At 38.6% G+C, this 20,449-nt stretch overlaps 1 protein-coding gene across 3 annotated transcripts in view; it reads left to right on the top strand.

Annotated features, from left to right (window-relative positions):
• Nucleotides 1–20,449, top strand: part of RGS7 (regulator of G protein signaling 7) — a 523,389-nt gene that overhangs the window by 333,367 nt on the left and 169,573 nt on the right. For 2 of the 3 annotated variants that reach the window (XM_047705281.1, XM_047705282.1), the window contains exon 4: nt 13,223–13,273. The exons of the other annotated variant lie outside the window; for it this stretch is intronic. In XM_047705281.1, coding sequence (XP_047561237.1) covers nt 13,223–13,273 — 51 coding nt within the window. The remainder of the gene's footprint in view (nt 1–13,222; nt 13,274–20,449) is intronic. 3 annotated transcript variants of the gene reach the window in all.

Here is a 20,449-nt window from a genome sequence, read left to right as displayed (position 1 = left end):
CAAAGAGCTGTGTTTTTTGTTTGTTTGTTTAAAGATTACTTCAACAAATCTGTAGTAAAGCTGACAAAGAAAAGAGAGAAGACACAAATCACCATTTTCAGGAATGAACCATGAAATTAGTACAAACCCTGCAGACATCAAAAGGTTAAAAGACAAACTATGAGAGACTGTAGACTTGAGAAACAAACTGAGGGCTTTGGAGGGGAGAGGGGTGGGGGTTGGGTGACCCTGGTGGTGGATATTGAGGAGGACACCGATTGCATGGAGCACTGGGTGTGGTGCATAAATAATGGAACATTGAAAAAAACTTGGAACTTTAGTAACATTGAAAAAAAATGAAATAAAATTAAAAAAAAAAAGGTTTAAAGAATACTACAAAGCACTCTGCACATATAATTTGAAAACTTACACAGAATGGATCAATTCCTTTAAAAAGCACAAATTATCATAACTCAGTCAACATGAAACAGATAATTTGAGTAGCCTGAAAACTATTAAGAAAATTTAATTCATAATTTAAAAATTTCTAAAAAGGAAATCTGCAGGTCCATATGGCTTCACTGGGGAATTCTACCAAATATTTTAAGAAATAATTAATGTTGATTTTATGTAATCTCTTCCAGAAGACCAAAGAGGTGGAAACCCTCCGCATTAATCTTAGGAAGATAGTATCACCTTGATGCCAAAACCAGAAAAAGAAAATAAAATACAAAAAGAACACTACAGACAAATATTTCATGAATATAGATGTAATTCTTAGCAAAATTTTAGCAATGTATAAAAATAATTACAGGCAATGACCAACTGGGTTTATTTCAGTCATGCAGAGTGGTTAAAAATGCAAAAACTAATCATTGTAACCCACCATTATACTAGGCTTAAAAAATCACATAGTTATATCAATCAGTACAGTAAGGTTTTTAGACAAATGTCAACACTCATTTGTAGTAAAAAATTAAAAGAAGAGAGAAAGAACTCCCTCACCTCAATAAAGAGCATTTACAAAACAGAAGTACAGCTTACATTCTTCATAATGGTAAAGTCTGAATACTGTGCCGAGAAGATTAGGAATAAGGCAAGGATTTACAACAAACTCTACAAAGAGTTCTTAGATTTGACACTGAAAACATTACGTATAAAAGAAAACTTGATAAGTTGGATTTCATAAAAACTGAATATCTTTCTTCTGCCAAAGACCTTGTTAAAAGGGTAAGAAGAGGGGCACCTGGGTGGCTTCGTTGGTTAAGCGTCTGACTCTTGGTTTCATGGGCAAGGGATGGAGCCCTGTGGTAGGCTCTGTGCTCAGCAGGGTATCTGTTTCAGGATTCTCTCCCTCCACCCCTCCCCTCCTCTCTAAAATAAATAAGGAAATCCTTCAAAAAATTAAAAAATAATAAAAGGACAAGCAACAGAATGAAAGCAGATATTTGCAAGCCGTATCTCCAAGATTCTAGTATCTAGAATACGTAAAGAACTCTGAAAAATCAACAGTTCAAGAAACCAACCAATCCAATTAGAAAATAAACCAAGACATGAAAGGGACATTTCACCAAAAATGATATACCTACATCAAATGAGCATATGAAAACATGCCGGCATCATTAGCCATCAAGAAGATGCAAATTAAAATGACAGTGAGCTATTGCCACTGTCAGAATGGCTGTGGCAAGTAGACACTATGGAAAATTGTTTGGCCATTTCTTTAAAAAAAAAAAAATTGCAGTTGCAGGTGTTTATCCCAGAGAAATAAATTAAAAAAAAAAAAAAACAAACTTACACAAAAATCTGCCCAGAAATGTTTATAGCTTCTGCATCTTTATCCATAATACCCCAAACTGACAAATATGTCCTTCTACAGGTGGATGATTAAATAAACTGGTCCACTCATACCACAGTGTTAACACTCAGCAATAAAAAGGAATGAACTATTGGTATTTGCAACAACTTGGGTGAATCTCCAGTGACATGCTGAGTAAGTGAAAAAGTCAGCATCGCAAGATTGTGTACTGTATGACTCCATCTAAAAATACTCTTAAAATAACAAAGTTGTGGAAAGGGCAAATAGCTTCTTGGTTGCCGGGGGTTAATAGCAATTGAGTGGGACTATAAAAGAGCACGGCGAGGGACACTTGTAGCAATGGAGATGTTCTGTATCTTCTCTGTATCAGTGTCACAATCCTGCTTGTGATATTGTAATATAGTTTTGCAATATGTTATCTTTTGGTGGAAGTTGTGTAAAGGATACATGAGATCTCTCTGTATTACTTCTTAAAACTGTGTGAATCTATAAATACCTAGAAATTAGAAGCTTAGTTAAGAAAAACAGGTATAAATCTAAACAGTGTGTGTAGAATATCCGTATGAGGAAAACTAATAGTTGATGGAAGAAATCAAAAAAGAACTAAATAAATGAAGGGGGAGACTCCCCATTCATGGGTAGGAAGATTCAGTGTTGCTGGGGTATCAGTTCTTCCCAACTGGATCTATAGATTCAGTGGAATCCCAATCAGAACCCCAATGAGTTAGTTCATGGTTATAAACAAATTGATTCTAAAATGTACATGGAGAGGTGAAAGACCCAAAATAGCTGACATAACTTTGAAAGAGGAGAACAGATTTGGACTGACTTCAAGACTTACTATAAAGGTATAGTAACCAAGGCAGTGTGGTTTTGGTGAGGGAATACGCAAATGTATCAGTGGAACAGAACAGAGGTCCCAGAAACAGATCCGTGTAAATGTAGTCAGCTGATCCTTGCCAAAGGGGCAAAGGCAGTACGATGAGACAAAGATAGTCCTTTTAACGATAGGGCTGGGACAACTGGATATCCACCTGCTAAAATTATAATAATAGTAAAAATAACAATAATAATAACTGGACACAGACCTTACACCCTTCAGAAAAGTTAACTCAAAATAGATCACAGAACTTAAAAGCAAAATGCAAAACTAAAAAAAGTTCTAGAAGATAACATGGGAGAAAACCTTGATGACCTTTGCTATGGCAAGGACTTTTGTGATACAACACTAAAGCCATGATCCGTTAAAGGTATTATTGATAAGCTGGACATTATTAAAATTAAAGACTTCTATGAAAGACAACGTCAAGAAAATGAGAAGATAAGCCATAGCCTAGAAGAAAAATAGTAGCAGAAGACACATCTGATAAAGGACTGTTATCCAAAATATACAAAGAACTCTTAAACCTTAAACAGCCTGATTTAAAAATGAGCCAAAGACCTTAACAGATACTTCACCAAGGAAGATATACAAATGGCAAATAAGCATGTGAAATGATATTCCACATCATATGTCATCAAAAAATGTAAATTAAAACAAGATACCACTATACACCCACTGGAACAGCCAAAATCCAGAGCAGTGATGATACCAAATGCTGGTGAGGATGCGGAACAATAGGAGGTCTCATTCATTGCTGGTGCAATGGTATATCTACCAGAATCCACCATACTCACCTACTGTGCATGTATGACAGCAAGACCTTAACTCTCAGAGAGAGGCAGAAACAGAGAGAGAAAAAATACCATTTGTATACCATGCAAAATGGTACAGCCACTTTGGAAGATGGATTGGTGATTTCTTACAAAATTAAACATGCACATACCCTACAATCACGCAATTGTGTTCTGTTGTATTTACTCAAAGGAATTGTAAACTTACATCCCCACAAAATCTGCACAGAGATACTTTTAGCAACTTTAGTCATAGTTGCCAAACCTGGAACTTGTCCTTCATCTTAGGTAGCTCAGGCTTAGTCACCATAAACTGGATAGCTTCTAGCAGCAGGCATTTATTTTTCATAGTCCTGGAGACTGGAAGTCCAAGATCAGGGTGCCAGCCTGGTTGGGTTCTGGTAAGAGCCGTCTTCCAGACTACTGACTGCCCACTTTTTGTGTCCTCACATGACAGAAAGAAGATTAGAGAGTTCTCTTCCCTGTTCTTGTATTTACTCTTCCACTTAAGCTTTATTGAGGTCAAACAAAAATTGTATATATTTAAGGTGTACAATGTCATCTTTTTTTTTTTAAAGATTTTTTTTATTTATTTGACAGAGAGAGAGAGATCACAAGTAGGCAGAGCTGCAGAGAGGGGGGGGGGAAGCAGGCTCCCCACCGAGCAGAGAGCCCAACACGGGGCTCTATCCCAGGACCCTGAGATCATGACCTGAGCCGAAGGCAGAAGCTTAACCCACTGAGCCACCCAGGCGCCCCCAATGTGATCTTTTGATATGTATATACATTGTGAAATGATTATTACAATCACGCTAGTTAACATATCTGTCCCCTCATATGGTGACCATTCTATGTTGTGAGAACACTTCAGATACACTCTTGTAGCAAATTTCAGGTACACAGTGCAGAACTATTAACTATAGTCCCCATGCTATATACTAGCTCTCCGGAATGTATCTGTAGTGTATAACTGAAACTTTGTGCCCTTTGGTCAATTTGTTTCCATTCTCACACCTCCCAGCCTCTAGTCTCTAGCAGCTACCGTTCCGTTCTCTGCTTTTTGAAGTCCAACGTTTTTAGCTTGCACGTGTAAGTGAGGCCATGCGCTATTCGTATCTTTAGGTCTGGCTTACTTCACTTATCATAATGTTCTCCTGTGTCTTGCAAATAGCAGGATTTCCTTCCTTTTTTTTTTTTTTTTTTTTTAAGGCTGAATACTATCATACCTCTTCTTTATTCCTCTATTAGTAGACACTTGGGTTATTTCCGTGGTTTGGTTATTGTCAGTGATGCTGCAGTGAACGTGGGAGGGAAAATACCTCTTTGCAGTACTGATTTTATTTCCTCTGGGTGTATAACCAGAAAAAGGATTGCTGGATCATATGGTAGTTTTTTTAAATTTTTTAAGGAATCTCCATGCTGTTTTCCCTATTGTCTGTACCAACTTTCATTCCCATCAGCAGTGTACAAGTGTTCCCTTTGCTCCACATTCTTGTTATATTTTATTTATTCACTTTATAATAGCCATCCTAACAGTTGTGAGGTGATAATCTCATTGTGGTTCTGATTTGCATTTCTCTGATGATTGAGAAACTTTTCTTCTTATTTTTTAAAGATTTTATTTACTTGAGAGAGAGAGAGGAGAAGGAGAGGGAATGCAGATTCCTTGTTGAGCAGAGAGCCCACTCTCGGCAAGAACCTTTTCATATGCTTGCTGACCATCTGTATGTTTTCTTTCGAAAATTATCTGTTCTGGTCATTTGCCCGTATTTTAGTTAAGTTGTTAACTTTTTTTTCTGTTGAGATGAATGAGTCTTATATATTTTGGATATTAACCCCTTATGATGAGATATATAGTTTGTAAATATTTTCTCCCAGGAAATAGATTGTGTGTTCATTTTGTTCATTCTTTTCTCTGCTGTTCAGATGGTTTTCATTTTGATCTATTTCGACTTACTTATTTTTGCTTTCATTGCCTGAGCTTTCGGTATCACACACAGAAAATCATTGCCAAGGCTAATGTCGAGGAAGCTTTTCCCTATGTTTTCTAAAAAGATTTTTATGGTTTCAGGTCATATATTCAAATCTTTAGACCATTTTGAGTTGATATTCATGTATGGTATAATACAGGGGCCTCAGTTCATTCTTTTGCATGTGACTCTCTAGTTTTCCAAGCATGGAAGAGATTATCTTTTCCCCATTGTGTTTCTTGGCACCCTCAAGCAATGTAATAATATTCAGTGCTAGGAAAGAAATGAGCTATCAAGCCATGAAAAGACATGAAAGAAATTCAAATGCATATTACTAACTGTAGAAGTCAATCTGTAAAGTCTACATACTGCATGATTCCAATTATATAACATTCTGAAAAGTGCAAAACCATGGAGACAATAAAGAGATCAGTAGTTGATGGAGGTTAGCGGAGACGGTGAGATGAGGAGGATTTTCAGGGTGGCAAAGCTATTCTGTATGATACAATGTGGTGGATACGTGCCATTATAAATTTGTCCAAACCCACAGAATGTGGAACACTGAGAGTGAATGCTATATAAACTGGGGACTCTGGGTGATAATGATGGGTGCAGGTTCATCAAATGTAACAAATGTAGGGCTGGGGCATTGATCCTAGGAAGGGCTATGCCTGTGCGAGAGCAGGAGGTATATGGGAAATTTCTGCACTTTCTGCTTAATATCATGTGAACCTTAAACTTCTCTAGAAAGTAAGTCTATTCTTAAAAAGTTTAATGATGCATCATGCTTTTGCTTGCTCGATTTTAAAATCGGTGTATACAAGGAAATACACTAGCATTAGGAATAGAATTTTTAAAGTATACAAAACATCCTGATCAATGCAGATGTGAATGGAATGAAAAACATATACATAACAATGTAGATAATTCCAATAAATTAGAAAAGGAGCAAATGTTAAAGCATTAAAATGATTGAAAAAAATAAAATATGAAATTGCCAAAATGTGGTTGTGGGCCTCAGTGTCATTACTTTTTTTTTTTTTTTCAATATTTTTTATTTATTTGTCAGAGAGAGAGGAGAGCGAGCGAGCACAGGCAGACAGAATGGCAGGCCGAGGCAGAGGGAGAAGCAGGCTCCCCGCCAAGCAAGGAGCCCGATGTGGGACTCGATCCCAGGACGCTGGGATCATGACCTGAGCCGAAGGCAGCCGCTTAACCAACTGAGCCACCCAGGCGTCCCGTGTCATTACTTTTCAACTCTGAATGTATTAACTTCACTGACCAAATGTGGCAAAGTAGACATGTTTAAGTATAAATATCATCGACAACAGGACACATCTATTTATCGATATAGAACGATTCTTATTTTTCAAAATGGAGGCTTTCTAGTTTAAAAAGTACTGTTCAAAATTTACATTTTTAATTTTAACAGTAGTTTATTAGAAGCTTGATTATTTTACAAGACATTCTTCATCCAAAGATACCGAGTGACTCTTAGTTCTATAGCATTGAAAGTGCAAGCTTGTTTCAGTAGCCGTGAGAGCTAAGGAATCTCAATAACTAGCTCAAAATACAGGAAGATTACTAAGTGTTAAGGAGCACTTTATTCCGAGTTCGGTCTTTGAGAAATGCAGTTCAAATCCTGACTTGTAGTTCTTGAGAGACTCTACTGGGTACCGTGCTCAAGTCCTTGAGGATTTTACAATCTAGTGGTGTAGATACTATGTATTCAACATAGAAAGTGGATATGATGTTGTCTTGAATGGAGGAAATTGTTCCAACTGGAATATACAGTGTCTATAAAAGCCCAGAGTATTAAGCATCAGGCTACGTATGGTTAAAGAAGTTCAGGTTGATTCTCTTTAAGTTATAAAATCCAGGAGGGGGAAGGGTGGGATCTGAGGCTGAGAGGTAGAAAAAGGAGGTAAGCCAGGAAGGACCTTGTATGCCATGCAAGTCCTCAGACTCTATCCAGGTGCTGAGAAGGTCATTGCAAACTTCCATTCAGAGAGAGGCGTATGTGGATATGCATTTTGGATGGTTCATTCCTATTTTGGTTCTGGACATTTTCATTTGTTGCATTTCTGAAAATTTACTATTGAAATCTGAAGTAGAGATTTTTAATGGAAATGTATGCGAAATACCCTCTTCTACAGGAAAAACGCAGGAAATGTCCATTTATTCCGACTTCCTGTGGCCGCTGAGACTGTTTTATCAGTCTGTTTTATAAAAACTGTTTTATCAGGAAAGTTTTATCAATCAGTACACGTTTTCTCCATCTCATATGCCCCTCAGAGACATGATTAACAGCTAGACATGGCCTCTGTCTATTTTTAAGGGGTTTATGTTCTCAGAACAAGAATGGTCTCAAATCTCTTCTTTATGCCTAGCAGCTTAATTAATAGATTAATCAATCAATCACTCACTTATGGTTGGTAAGTTCTAGTGTATTACCTGATTACCAAAATTTATACTTGCACACTTAACACTTTTATTACTTATTGCATCTTTTGTGAGTCTAAAGAATTGTGAAATGAAAAAAATATAAAATTTTAAAAATGCTCTTCAGAGGGATCCCATATCCTCCGTTCTGAGGAAACATTGCAAATTCATCCTCCTCTTGATTTTTCACAATGTTCTTTATCTCAATAAAGGCCACATCACGGGACCACTTCTCCCTTTCTTTGCCTAATTCCACAGCGTTTCCCACAGGTCCCCACACCATCTCATACACAAGACAGGGGATTTGCTCAGAACACCATTTGGAAAAAATCTGCTCTGTTCGGTCAGTAATCATCTTGATTCTGGGAGAGGGTGGGCGGCCATCCTTAGGATCATCTCGATGTCCTTGTGTCTTTGGGTTATTGTCATCTTTGCTGTTTGCCATTTCTGCTGCCTTTCCTTTCAGCTTGTTAGGCTTTGAAGGGGCCCCAGAATCCTTGCTTTGTGTCTGAAGAAATCTTTTTATGGCTTATGGAACTTACACAACAAAGTTTAAAAATCCAGATAAACTGTCATGATCTGAATTAAAGATCTGCTCGGAAAAACAACCCAGGAGTTCTGCCTCAAGCAAAAAAAAAAAAAAAAAAAAAAAAGCCTATTTATTTTCCTGAAAGAGAAATATTCAAAAGGTCAGTGCCTTTGCCTCAGGAATATTTCAGCCTCCTCCACTGATTAAGAGCTAAAGTTTTCGCTAACGGCTTTAGCAGAACTTACAAAAAGAGATTATTTTTGCAAAGGGTACGCATCAAAAGTGTAACCATTCTGGTGGCTTACAAAGTCTTCCGATATCATAGGTACAAAAGCCTCACAATATTTTCCTGTTTGTGAACCTGCAGTTGAGGGTACGGTTGGCTGTGGCCGACACTTGTAGCTGAGAGTGTGTCCTCATCAGTAGAACGAACACGGCTGCCGTGGGAGTGTCGCGGGCTCAGGACAGGGTCTGGCTCAGCCGTGTCTCTGGGCAGCACAGCAGAGTGGGGGAGCCCCTTGCAGTCAGGCTTGGGTGAGAAACAATCCTGAGGTCTAAACGTCATTCACGGCTTTACTTTCATCATGGGTGGAATGGTAAAGGGATAGCATTGACATGGGAAAATTATCACTGTGAAAGGGGATTATGGGCGCTGAAAATTGTATGCCGGCTAAATACCCTTTGCATGATGGATACCACCTTTTTGTAAAGTTTTTTCGAGAATGATCTGGAGAGGGAAACTTGCTGTCAATTCATACATTCCTTTAACGTTTTACTAATCTGCTTTTACACGTCAGACACAGGGCTGGGTGCTTGGGATCCAAAGAGGAATGACAGCCTCCTGCGGGCGGGGTGGGGTGAGTAGCTTCCTGGAGTCGTTAATGTGTGACCTGAATTGTATGGACTGAGTTGGAATCGGCTGAAGGAAAAAGGGATGGGGACGGAATAGCGTCGGCAAATCATCGAAGTCAGAATCAATGCAGCACGTGGGCAGCAATGAGCAGTGTGGGAGGAACTCCCTTGCCTGTTTGTTTTGCTGGTTTTCATTGTTCAAATCAGATTCCTGGGATTGCGCAATAATAAAACCTCCACTTCTTCTGCTAAGGAGAGGGAGCATGTAATTTTGTAACTGTGAGAGCTACAAGAGTAACCTCTAAGAATTCAAAGCAAGAGTGTAGATACTGCTCAGGGCTCAAGTTCCCAGTAGCTGTAGTCATACAGGTGTTTCTTTTATTTCTCAGGGTTTAAGATATTATTGCATTTCTCAACAAACTTCATGTTGTAGCTATTCAAGAGCCCTTTTGCCATTTTTTTAAAGATTTTGTTTATTTATTTGACAGAGATCACAAGTAGGCAGAGAGGCAGGCAGAGAGAGAGGGAGGAAGCAGACTCCCCGCTGAGTAGAGAGCCTGATGCGGGGCTCGATCCCAGGACCCTGGGATCATGACCTGAGCCAAAGGCAGAGGCTTTAACCCACTGAGCCACCCAGGTTCCCCAATTGCCATTTATTAAAGAAAAGAACACCAAAAAGCAAAAACGACAACAAAAATTCTCTATTTCACTGCAAAGCCCTCAGAAAAAAAGATGAATGGAAGTCTAAAATACTCTGGATGTGTACATTTACACAAATCTGTTCATCTATTCATTAGACAAAGGCTGGGATGTTGCTAGAAATGTGCTTTTCTTTCCTACACCCCTCCTGTCTGTAAGGCACCCCTTTTAAATTTGAATTGTCATTCTCAAGGTGCCTGTGATACCACATTTTTCTTTCAGTGTTCTGGTTCCATCCAGATGCTGACATTTTTCTCTCTCTCTGTCTGCCTCTCTCTGAGAGTTTAGGTCTTGCTGTCATACATGCACAACAGGCGAATATGGTGGATTTCGGTATATATTTAACCATAAAGTAATTCATAATGTTCTAACTTAAAACCGTAAGGATACTGGGGTGACCACACAACAATAAAACCGCTCTAAGAACATCTCCTAAGTGATATTGCAAGTGGTCCAGTCATCCCTTTCAGAGCTGACCTAAGAACATGACCATAACAGAAGTACTCAAATCTAGGCTAGGAAAGAAAGTTTCCTGTTTCCTGAGTTAAATGTAGTTTCAAATTAAGCTTCTTTGTATTTCTTCCTGCTCAGAAAAAAAGAAGAAACCTTAAAAAAAAGAAAAAAAAACTTTCCCTAAAAGCATTTTTAAATCATTTTTCACACTAAGAGAAAATTATAGTCTTGGAACCAGTGTTTGGCTCTCTTCAAAAGAATGGAAAATTTCCAGCGGCTGCTCACATATGTTCCCCAAGTCGATGCTCAAATATGGAAAATGAGCAAGGTACCTGAAAATAGTGCGTGAGATTTGAGTACCTGGAATTCTGCATGGGTCAAGTATCTATACGTACCTAGTTGAAAAACTGAATCCCCCTCCTATTTTTAATAGGGATGACAATGGCTCAAGATAAGTTAGGTTTTAAGGCTGAACATAACACTGAGGAATATCTGTGTTCTTGTGAGCGGTCTCTCTCCCTGCCTTCCCTTAGAGCTGCTTTAGGATCGAGGTGACTCCATCTTCGTACATGGGTTGAAATCAATGGCAGTTGTAAAAGTAACCGTTGTAAAAGAATCCAAGTGATTCAACACATGAAGTCATTTAAAAAATGCACACATATCTTATTTTTTTATTTTTATTTTTAAAGATTTTTTAATCTTTACACCCAACGTGAGGTTCAAATGCACTACCCTAAGATCAAGAGTTGCGTGCTCTACTGACACAGTTGCCAGGTGCCCCAAGTTTATTCTGAAGATAGTTTTGAACTTTTCTGCAGGAAGCAGCAAGAATTATGTAGCCACTGTGAATGTCAGTCATGGGCTGCATCTCAGGTACAACGGAAGCCAGGTTCTGAGAGGTGGAAGTGGAGTTTCAGATCACACAAAATCTCATTCATGCAGCCCTGATGAGGCTTACTATGCATGCAAGACTATTTTCCTATGTATTTTTGACTGTTTTTTATTGAAATGAATGATGCTGAAAACCGAATTTAAATAGATAGGAATATTTTGGGTAAATCAAGTCCTCTTCATGATTCTCTCATTCTGCTCATATTTTCACCATTCTTTCCATCCACATTGCATCCTGCCCTGGAAACCTTGAGTTCTCCTCCTCTTCTCCCACCGGCCACCCCCATGCCTAATTAGTCACAAAGTCCTGAAGTGAGACTCACATTTTGCTTTAATTCGCTTGTACACAGAACTGGTTCAGTAATTTTCTTTTCAATCCTGGATCTCAACCAGTAGAAATGTTGGCTTCGCTGCTTTCTGTCTGACTGGCCCAAGGCACTCCCACATGCGTTGCCAATCAAATTCCTTGAACTTGTTTTGATAAGGTCATTCTTCTGTTTAAAACAAAACACAGCAGAACATTCTGTGTCTCCCTTTCTCTGCCCGATTTATAGGAAAAAATCTAAGTTCTTTTGACTGGAATTCAAGATGTGCTGAATACACTGTGAACACTCTTATTAGTGTCACATTCCTGTTATTCCCAGCACGTGGTGTATAGAAAGAATTCAATAGTTCTTGCTGCCTACTGTCCCCCTTTTAACTTTGACATGGGCCTTCAGTAACTACATTTTGTATTTTTCATATATCAAAATCTAGCTCAAACATTATATTTTCTGCAGACCCTGCTTCACTTATTTTGTATGAAGTGAAAACCTATATTTACTCATTTTTTTTCATCACACGTTATCAAACACTTGCTTTGTTCCAAATGTAGAAAGATGAATATGGCACCCCACTTGGTACTCAAGGACTTGATTCAGATAAACAGTTGCAACATTGTGTTATCTGTGCCACCATACAAGACTACACAGATAACATTTCACTTTCAATGGAGGTTGCTTAAACTCAGTGGACAGAAATGAGGGTCAAGGAAAGTTCTATTGTGTAAATGAATCTTGAGTGTCTTGAAAATAGTGGTAAAACATTTTGGTCAAAGAGAATAGTACTGTAAAGACATGGAGACTTGAAACACAGAGGAGTTTTCAAAAGGTAAGAAAACATTTGGTTTGGCTTGAGAGTAGATAAAAGGACCATCTTACAAAGTATTGGTTATCCCATGCTAAGAACTCTGCTTCACACATAGTGGGCACTCAATAAGCATTCATCCAGTGAACAGATGAATGAATCGTTTTGTCCAGTACCAGCATATTAAACCTTCATGTTTAAATATTTCGTGTTAAATAGTTTACTAGTTTACACCTGGGTGCCTCTTGACATTTGCAACATGGATGGACCTCCACGGGGGTATTACACGAAGTGACGTAAGTCAGACAAAGCAAGACAAATGCCATAGGATTTCACTAATATGTGGAATCCTAAAACAAAGCAGAAACAGACTCAGAGTAATACATCCAGAGAACAAACTGGTGATTATTGCCAGAGGAGAGAGCGGAGGGGGGGATGGCAAAATGGCTGACGGGGAGTGGAAGAGACAGACTTCCGGGTACACCATTAACAAGTCATGAGAAGAATGGTATAGCGTGGGGAATATAGTCAGTGGTATTGTCATAGTGTCAGATGGGGACAGATGGAGCCACATCCATGACATACAGACTTGCTGAGTCACTGTATTGTACACCTGAACTGGGGTAGCCTCGTGTGTCAACTATACTTTGATTAAAAAAAAAAAAAAAAGATATATACAAAAACGTAAAACAAACTTTCCTACTAATATGAGTGCCAAAAGTTGAGCGTTCTTAAAGTTAACATGTATAAACAAATGTTCACAAATATTTGTGTTTTTTCTTTTTCTAGGGTCAGACATTGTTCAGTGGTTAATAAAGAACTTAACTATAGAAGATCCAGGTAAATAAATCATTTTCCCATTGATAGAATTATTTTCTTTGTGGTTTTAAGAAATATGTTTTTCTTAGGGCTAATATGGCAAGCAAGCAAATCTTAAAGATGACAGCTATATTTAAAGTATGCTTTTTGTATCCATACAAATGTTATGGTAGTCAACATAATGTAACTGAAATTTACTTAGTAGGTTTTAACAATTTTTCCCATATTTAATGTTCCATTTCATAACATTTGATTCAGGTGATTGACAACTATAGACTGTGTAAACGATGTATGTGTTCATAAATAATTATAGATATATAGCCAGTGATTATAAAGTAATGAGATTTCCCTTCATAAAACACATAAAGGAAATCTCATTAATTTATAATTTTCCCTAACTCTGTTTTTGCATGAGGTTTGAAAACAATGTCATTTGTGATTTTTATTCCTTCGATCATGCCTACATGATTTTTTTTTAATGCTCTTATGTAAGTCATGGAGCCATTCACTGTGGTGAACATTATGTCTGCTCTACTTCGCTAAGTTAATTTACAGAGTTTGGGAACAGTTTCTACCAGCCCCCCTTGTACATTGCCTAGAACAAATTCCTACACATGGAAGACATTTAATGACTTTTTTAAAATGTCACATAAAAGCTTTCACATGAAGAAACAACTTACATCCCTCAAGTGAAAATGAGATGTATTTTGTTTAGAGAAGATGTGAAGGAAACAAACTAAAACCTTATGAAAATTGGTATTACAGTGACCCAAGAATGACACGGTAGTGAACAGTGACAATACACCAACCACAATACAAAACAAACCATTGCTTCAGTTAGAAAAGAATTCAGCACGAGTTTCATTCTTTCCCTGGTGGTTACCACCTTAGAATGGTTGAGAAATAACATGGAATGGCAGCGGGTTTTATTTTTCTTCATTCCGAGCTAACTTTATAAAGCCACGTTATCAGAAAGTGTAGCTATAATTTGACACATAAATGCCTTTGCCTACCCCCTGCTCATTTGGTACATGAGCGCTTAGAATACCTCTCCTAGCAGGTTAAAAAGGATTAAACCAAGTCAAGATGAAGCACCTGTTGCCAGCATCATATTGTTACTAAGTGAAAAGAGGAGATGATTCCTGGGGCCAGGAGTCACAGTCTTACAAGATTTACATTCTAGTCTCAACTCAGGCTCACTTTACATACTGGAGCACCAGACAAAGCCCCCAGTGCTTTTAAAAAAAGGAAAGAAAGAAAGAAAACAGATTGTCAGAGTCATGGACAACCAAGAAACTACTGTTTTACCAAAAATTCTCTTGCTCAGAGGGTGAAGTGGATTCAAGAGTATTTTTTTTAACTCTTAAAAAAAATCATTTTATTGATCCTTTACCATACAAAATTTATTCAAATTACACCCATGTGAAGTGATAAGATCACAGCTAGAGAAGAGGTTACCCTGTAACAAATCTATTTACAAAATCCATCATAAAAGCTTTTTTTTTTACATTATATTACATATTTTCTTTTTTTTTTAACTAGCATAAGACCAGAAGTGTTCTTTAGTGATAGTCTGAGAAGCAGGGGAAAGGTACATGATAAGCTAGTAAGAAGCATCGTTTATAATTTGCACCTGAGATACTATTTTAGCTATAACTTGTATGAAAAACTGATTTATTTGCTCACTCAGCAGTTTAAGGAAGTTGTAAAGTGTTGTTAGGAGGAATATGGAAAGGTAAAATGGATCATATTCAGGGAAGAATGACATGTTCTTTATTCATATTTATAACTGGCTGAAAGACTCATGGTTGGTTGGTTGGTTGGTTTGAATAAACTAGCTCAACCTCTACAGAGTAAGAAGCTAGATTTTGAGAAAAGTGGGAAGCTTTGATGACTATTCTAAAGATATAACAGATTTGCATACAGAAATGCATGTCTGGCCACATGATTCTGATGAAACACGGTCAGGAACATAACTGACATCATGAAAGTAACTGATGACTGCATGTGAAATCGGTCATAGCGCTTTGGAACTGCTCATAAAGAGAGACCAGATAGTTCTTAGAGTAAGGGGCTTCATTTCAACCCTATACATTTTCTGAAAATTTTAAAATGAGAAAGAATGAAATAAGCCTCATGCCAGGCTTCTGTATGGTTGTCAAGTGTTTGCTTGAAGACCTCTAGGGGTCATGGGAAGTTCCAGATGTCAGTCATTTGTTGAAAGAGGATTTTGTGACAAGTTGGAAGAAAACACCAATTCCTGGGATAGGAGCAGATTCTGATGGTCCATCTGGGAAAACGGGGAGAAAGTGGCATGGTCTTCAGGGTCTTTGTAAGACCAATGAGTCCACATTATTTGTACACTTAGTGTTCAATATTGTGTTAATGAATAGTTAATACCTTTCCATTTCTCTTATAGTATTTTAGTGCACATCTGGCTGAATGTTTTACTAGAGATTTTGGCACTATTAGACAAATTGTCATGTTCTATCATTCTTTTAAAATAAAGCTATATCTAGACCTTTAATTAGAATTTAGGATTATTTTTGTTATGTTCATGTACATTCATATCGCTGTAGTACACATGCAGGGTTCATCCGAAAGTTTTGTTTTCATCTACCTCTTGGATCTATTTTCACCATATTTTTTCTAGAAGTTGTTTCTTCATTGATTTCTTCATACCTTTATTCATTTAATACATCTTTTCTAAATTCTTACTATGGGCTAGGCACTGGGAACACGGGAAGAAATTCGCTCCCTGATTGACTTATCTTTGGCTTCTAGGGTGTCACACTCGTGGCTTGTGTTCCTTGTCAAGACCCACGTGGTCTTCTGCACCAGGTCTCTGCTCCTAGCTAATCGATCAGTGTTGGAATGTCCAGGTTTCTGTCCTAGGTACTTATCTCCATATACACACTGGTGCTCAGTGGCATATGTGGGGGACTTGGCAAATTCGTAGCTTTCATGCTGAGCTCTCCTGGTGTTCCATGCTAATCTATCTGGTACATATGTGGCCTCTCTCAGGGGCCAGTCTGAGCATCACCAAAATAGAACCCTGATTTGTCCCCTCTTAAACCTGCTCTTGCTGTCTTCCCAGACCAGTTACAGATGTCCGTCTTCTATCTGAGAATATCCTATGTCTTTTCATTTGTTCAAGGTTGCTTTGTGGTTTCTTTCAGGAGTGTTTTAAAGTTTCTGCATATAGGTTTTGCATGTTTCCTATTAAGCATGTTCCTAGTTATTTTACTTTGTGTTACTATTATATGTAGGTTCTTTTCTTATATATACTAACTGGTTATTTGTACATATGAATATTATTGATTTATGTATGCTAGTTTTCTATGGCACTACTTTACCAAATATTATTTTTGTAGTATTTTTAACTAATTTATCGTGAGGCTGGAATACTTCTTCCAGCAGTTTCTCGGGATTGGATGTATTTGTTCAATTCCCGAGCCCCTGTGTATCTGACATTAACTTCTGTTGCCTGTGTGTGTGTTGACAGCTTAACTAGATATAATGTAGGTGAGATAAACTTTTTTCTTTAAAACGTTGTGGATATTAATTCATTGCTTTCATGCATTCACTATGGCAAAATCTGAAAATTAATTTTTCATATATATATAAAATTTATATATATACATAATTTTCATATATATATATATATATATATATATATATGCGCATGTGTGTGTTTTCTCCCCTGCCTAGATTTCCGTGATTTCTTCCCTATCTCTGAAATTCAAAACTAAGTACACAATTGCTAGGGGTTTGTTGGTTGGTTGGTTCGTATTATCTGTATGATCTGGTAGATCATTAACTCTGATGATTCAGGTTTACTTAAGTTGAAAAAAATTTTTCTTATTCTATTACTTTGATTTCATTTCTTCATATCTAACATGCATATCATAATGATGCCCACTACTTAGTGCTTTCCTGAAAATTAAAGAATTAATGTGTATAAAGCAGCTACTGCTAAAAAAAAAAAGTAATCAAGTATTTATTACTATACTTATTATACAATAATTGCTCAAAAACATTAACAAGTATAGTTGGTCTTATATTAGTTTTTGTTATTATGTCTAATCACTCTCCTGTTTATTTATTCTGGTTTATTCGTTTGAAACAGCATTTACTGAAAAAGCACTTACTAGGATGTTTTATTCCGTCTTACAGCTAATTATAATTCATCACTTTCTTCTTTTTTGTGCTTGTCTTAGTGCTTTCCCTGCCTTCTCCCTCTGGGTAAACTTGTCTACTTTGCACATTATAGCATTCATTTTTTTTTTTCCTCCATTGGCCAGTCAGCTCTTTATTGCTGGTCATGGAGAGTAATTCTTTTGCATTTCAAGTTTTCTTCATTCTCTCTGGTTCTGTATTTCCACCTGCCCTTTGGCATGCCCCTTCTCGTCACAGCCTGTTGTCCCGTGTCTCTCATCCCTTCTTTCATTACATCAGTGTCATTCACTTTCACTGTTTTAATTGCACGTGGAAGAGACTGTCGTTACGTTTGCTTCATGCCATTTTATGTCTTAGAAATGTCCATGGGTTTGTTTTACAAATTGTTTTCCCACCTCTTCTCCTCAAACATAAAGAACTCCTCACAGGACAGATGTTTGCCTGTTGGCAGGGTGGTTGGGTTGTCTTAGATGACTCAGTGCCGTAGTTCCCCTTCTTCGCAGCAGGAGCTGCAGGGCTGGTGGTACTAGTTTGCATTAGCAGGTTAGCTCTAGTTCTTGGTTAGACAGAGCATAGTGAGAAGGAGAGGAGCGGGGAGCGATCCCAGCCCCAGGACCTCTTCATGGTGCCTTACTGTCTCTTGACGGTGATGGGCCCTTTCCATGCGCCACACTCTCACCCTGCAGTCTGTTTTTGTCAGTTTCCAGCTGCCTGCACGCTGGGGGCACGCCAGACCTCCGTGTAGTGTGCACGGCACGTGGTGGAGAGACTCTGCTGTTCGCTGCCTCCAATGAACAGCCTCCAAAGTTGTGTGCTTCCTTCTCTTCTGTGTTCTGACCTTCCCACCGCAGTCATCTTCCAAAGTCTTCTCAACCTAGTACTGTGGTGCTTTCCTAGGACGGTTTTGCAATCTGGTCCAAAAGATAGTATAATGTTAGACTTTGGGGGCATGTGTTTTGGCATCCTTCCCTAAATTTTTTTTAAAGATTTTATTTATTTATTTGACAGAAAGAGAGATCACATGTAGGCAAAGAGGCAGGCAGAGAGAGGGAAGCAGGCTCCCTCTGAGCAGAGAGCCTGATGCAGGGCTCGATCGCAGGACCCTGAGATCATGACCCAAGCTGAAGGCAGAGGCTTAACCCACTGAACTAGCAGGAACCCCCCTTCCCTAATTTTTAATGCTGAATGCAGGTTTCTGGTTTTTTGTGTGTGATTGGTTGCTGTTGATGATTATTTAATTGTTAAAAACTTCGCTTATGTTGTTGTAGTGCAAAGAGTTAATTTTTTAATACCTTTCAACTCTATTACTGAGAACATAGAATATGTATGAAAATACAAAGCACAGAATAAATTGCATTAGTGTCAGAGTTAGAGCCTAGCTGATGAAATAAAGTAGTACTTTTACATCATAGAGAGGAAAATTGATGTCCATCAACTGTTGGATGGGGCAGGGGAGCGAGAGGAATAATTTAGCCCTTGGTGTATCTCTGTCCACATTGGAAGCATGATGTCTACCACCATGTCTTCAGTTGGTCCACTCCACTGGTTCTGTGTTTTTTTGTTCCCATTGACAGGGCCTCTTCCTGTCTGTTTACAATCTTTGCTTCCGCCAAGGTCAGTCTGGGCGCCCACGAAGTGCTTCTTCCTCACAGTGGGAACGTGTGCTGTGCCTCCCAAAGACCTATGGTGTTTTTCTATCTTACTCTTAGTTACGTAAGAATATTCTGCTGTGCTCCCAGCATTCTGAGGCATGAAATTCTTTCAGGAAGCCCAAGCTCTTTCTGCCTGGACATATACCACATAGTCTTTGCAGCATGATCCTTCTGGATTACCAGGTCTCTATGTGGGAAACAAGGATGTAATACCTTTTGCGTGTTTTTTCTCCTTGCCTGAAATGGTATTCTGCCATATCAATTAGCTTTTGCTGTGTAAACTTGGTGGCTTAAAATAAACAGCTGTTTTATTTAGCTCATAATCTGGGAGTTTGCTTTGTTAATTTCTGCCGGGCTTTCTTCTGGATTGTAGCCAAGTGGTTGGATTGGACGATCTAGGATTTGGGGGGATATTTGGTGCTTGGTGGGTTGTCAGTTAGTGCGTCTCAGTCTGTCATCCTTCAGACTGCTGGGAATGGATTCTTACTAGAGTAGTTTTCAGAGTTCCAAGCACAACGCAAACTTCTACTCTGCCAAGGCAAGTTCCGGGGCCAAGTTCAGAGCCACTGTAGGGAAGGGCTGTCTAAGAGTATAGGAGCAGAGAGGTATGTGAACAAATTTGGGCGATGACTGTAAAAATCTTCCACATCTATATTTCTTCCGTCTTTCAGATCTGCCTTTCTGTGGTATGGACTGTTAGCTTTTGGCTTGCATTGGCAAAATTTATCCTCCAGGACCTAGTCATCTTTTATTAGTTAATATGCTTTGTGTCTAATATCATGTCATTAATTATGGACGATGCTTTGAGACGGTTTCTCAAAAGACAAAGCTTCGGTGAAGGTTGGCACCCCTTTACCAAATGCCTGACGGACATGAGTAACTTCTTGACGTTGCCCTGCTCATCTGTGATGCCTGCTGCCTCTCTCTGGGAGAGTTACCCTTGCCAAGCTCTAGAAGTACTGCTGACCGAGGTAGGGAGCTCCTTGAGGTCCTCAGTCTGGTGAGTGCCAGGATTTGAAATGAGCCCCACTGTGACTCCTGGATGGTTGAAGAACATGAATATCTCTGTGTTCTCTGAGTAGTACCCTGCTCGCCTCGCCCTTCTCTTTCTCTCTGTTCACTCACCCTCCTTGAGATCCTAGTGTTCGTGGAGAGGCTTCCTGGCATTGACGTTGAGTCGTGGGCTTCGCAGACATACTCGAGCTCACATCTTGAGTCAGGCACTTTCTGGCTGTGGAGATTGTGCAGCTCAGCTAACTTCTCTCTCTCTCTCTCTTTTTCTTCATCAGCAAAATGTTTTTAATACAATGTCTTGTGAAGCTTAAATGAGTCAGCATTCAAGTGTGCCCAAATCGTGATTTTATTT

The sequence above is a fragment of the Lutra lutra genome, chromosome 15 (assembly GCF_902655055.1).
Source record: "Lutra lutra chromosome 15, mLutLut1.2, whole genome shotgun sequence".
NCBI lineage: Eukaryota > Metazoa > Chordata > Mammalia > Carnivora > Mustelidae > Lutra > Lutra lutra.
Note: the sequence above shows the minus strand (reverse complement) of the source record. Positions and strands in the feature narration are given on the sequence as shown.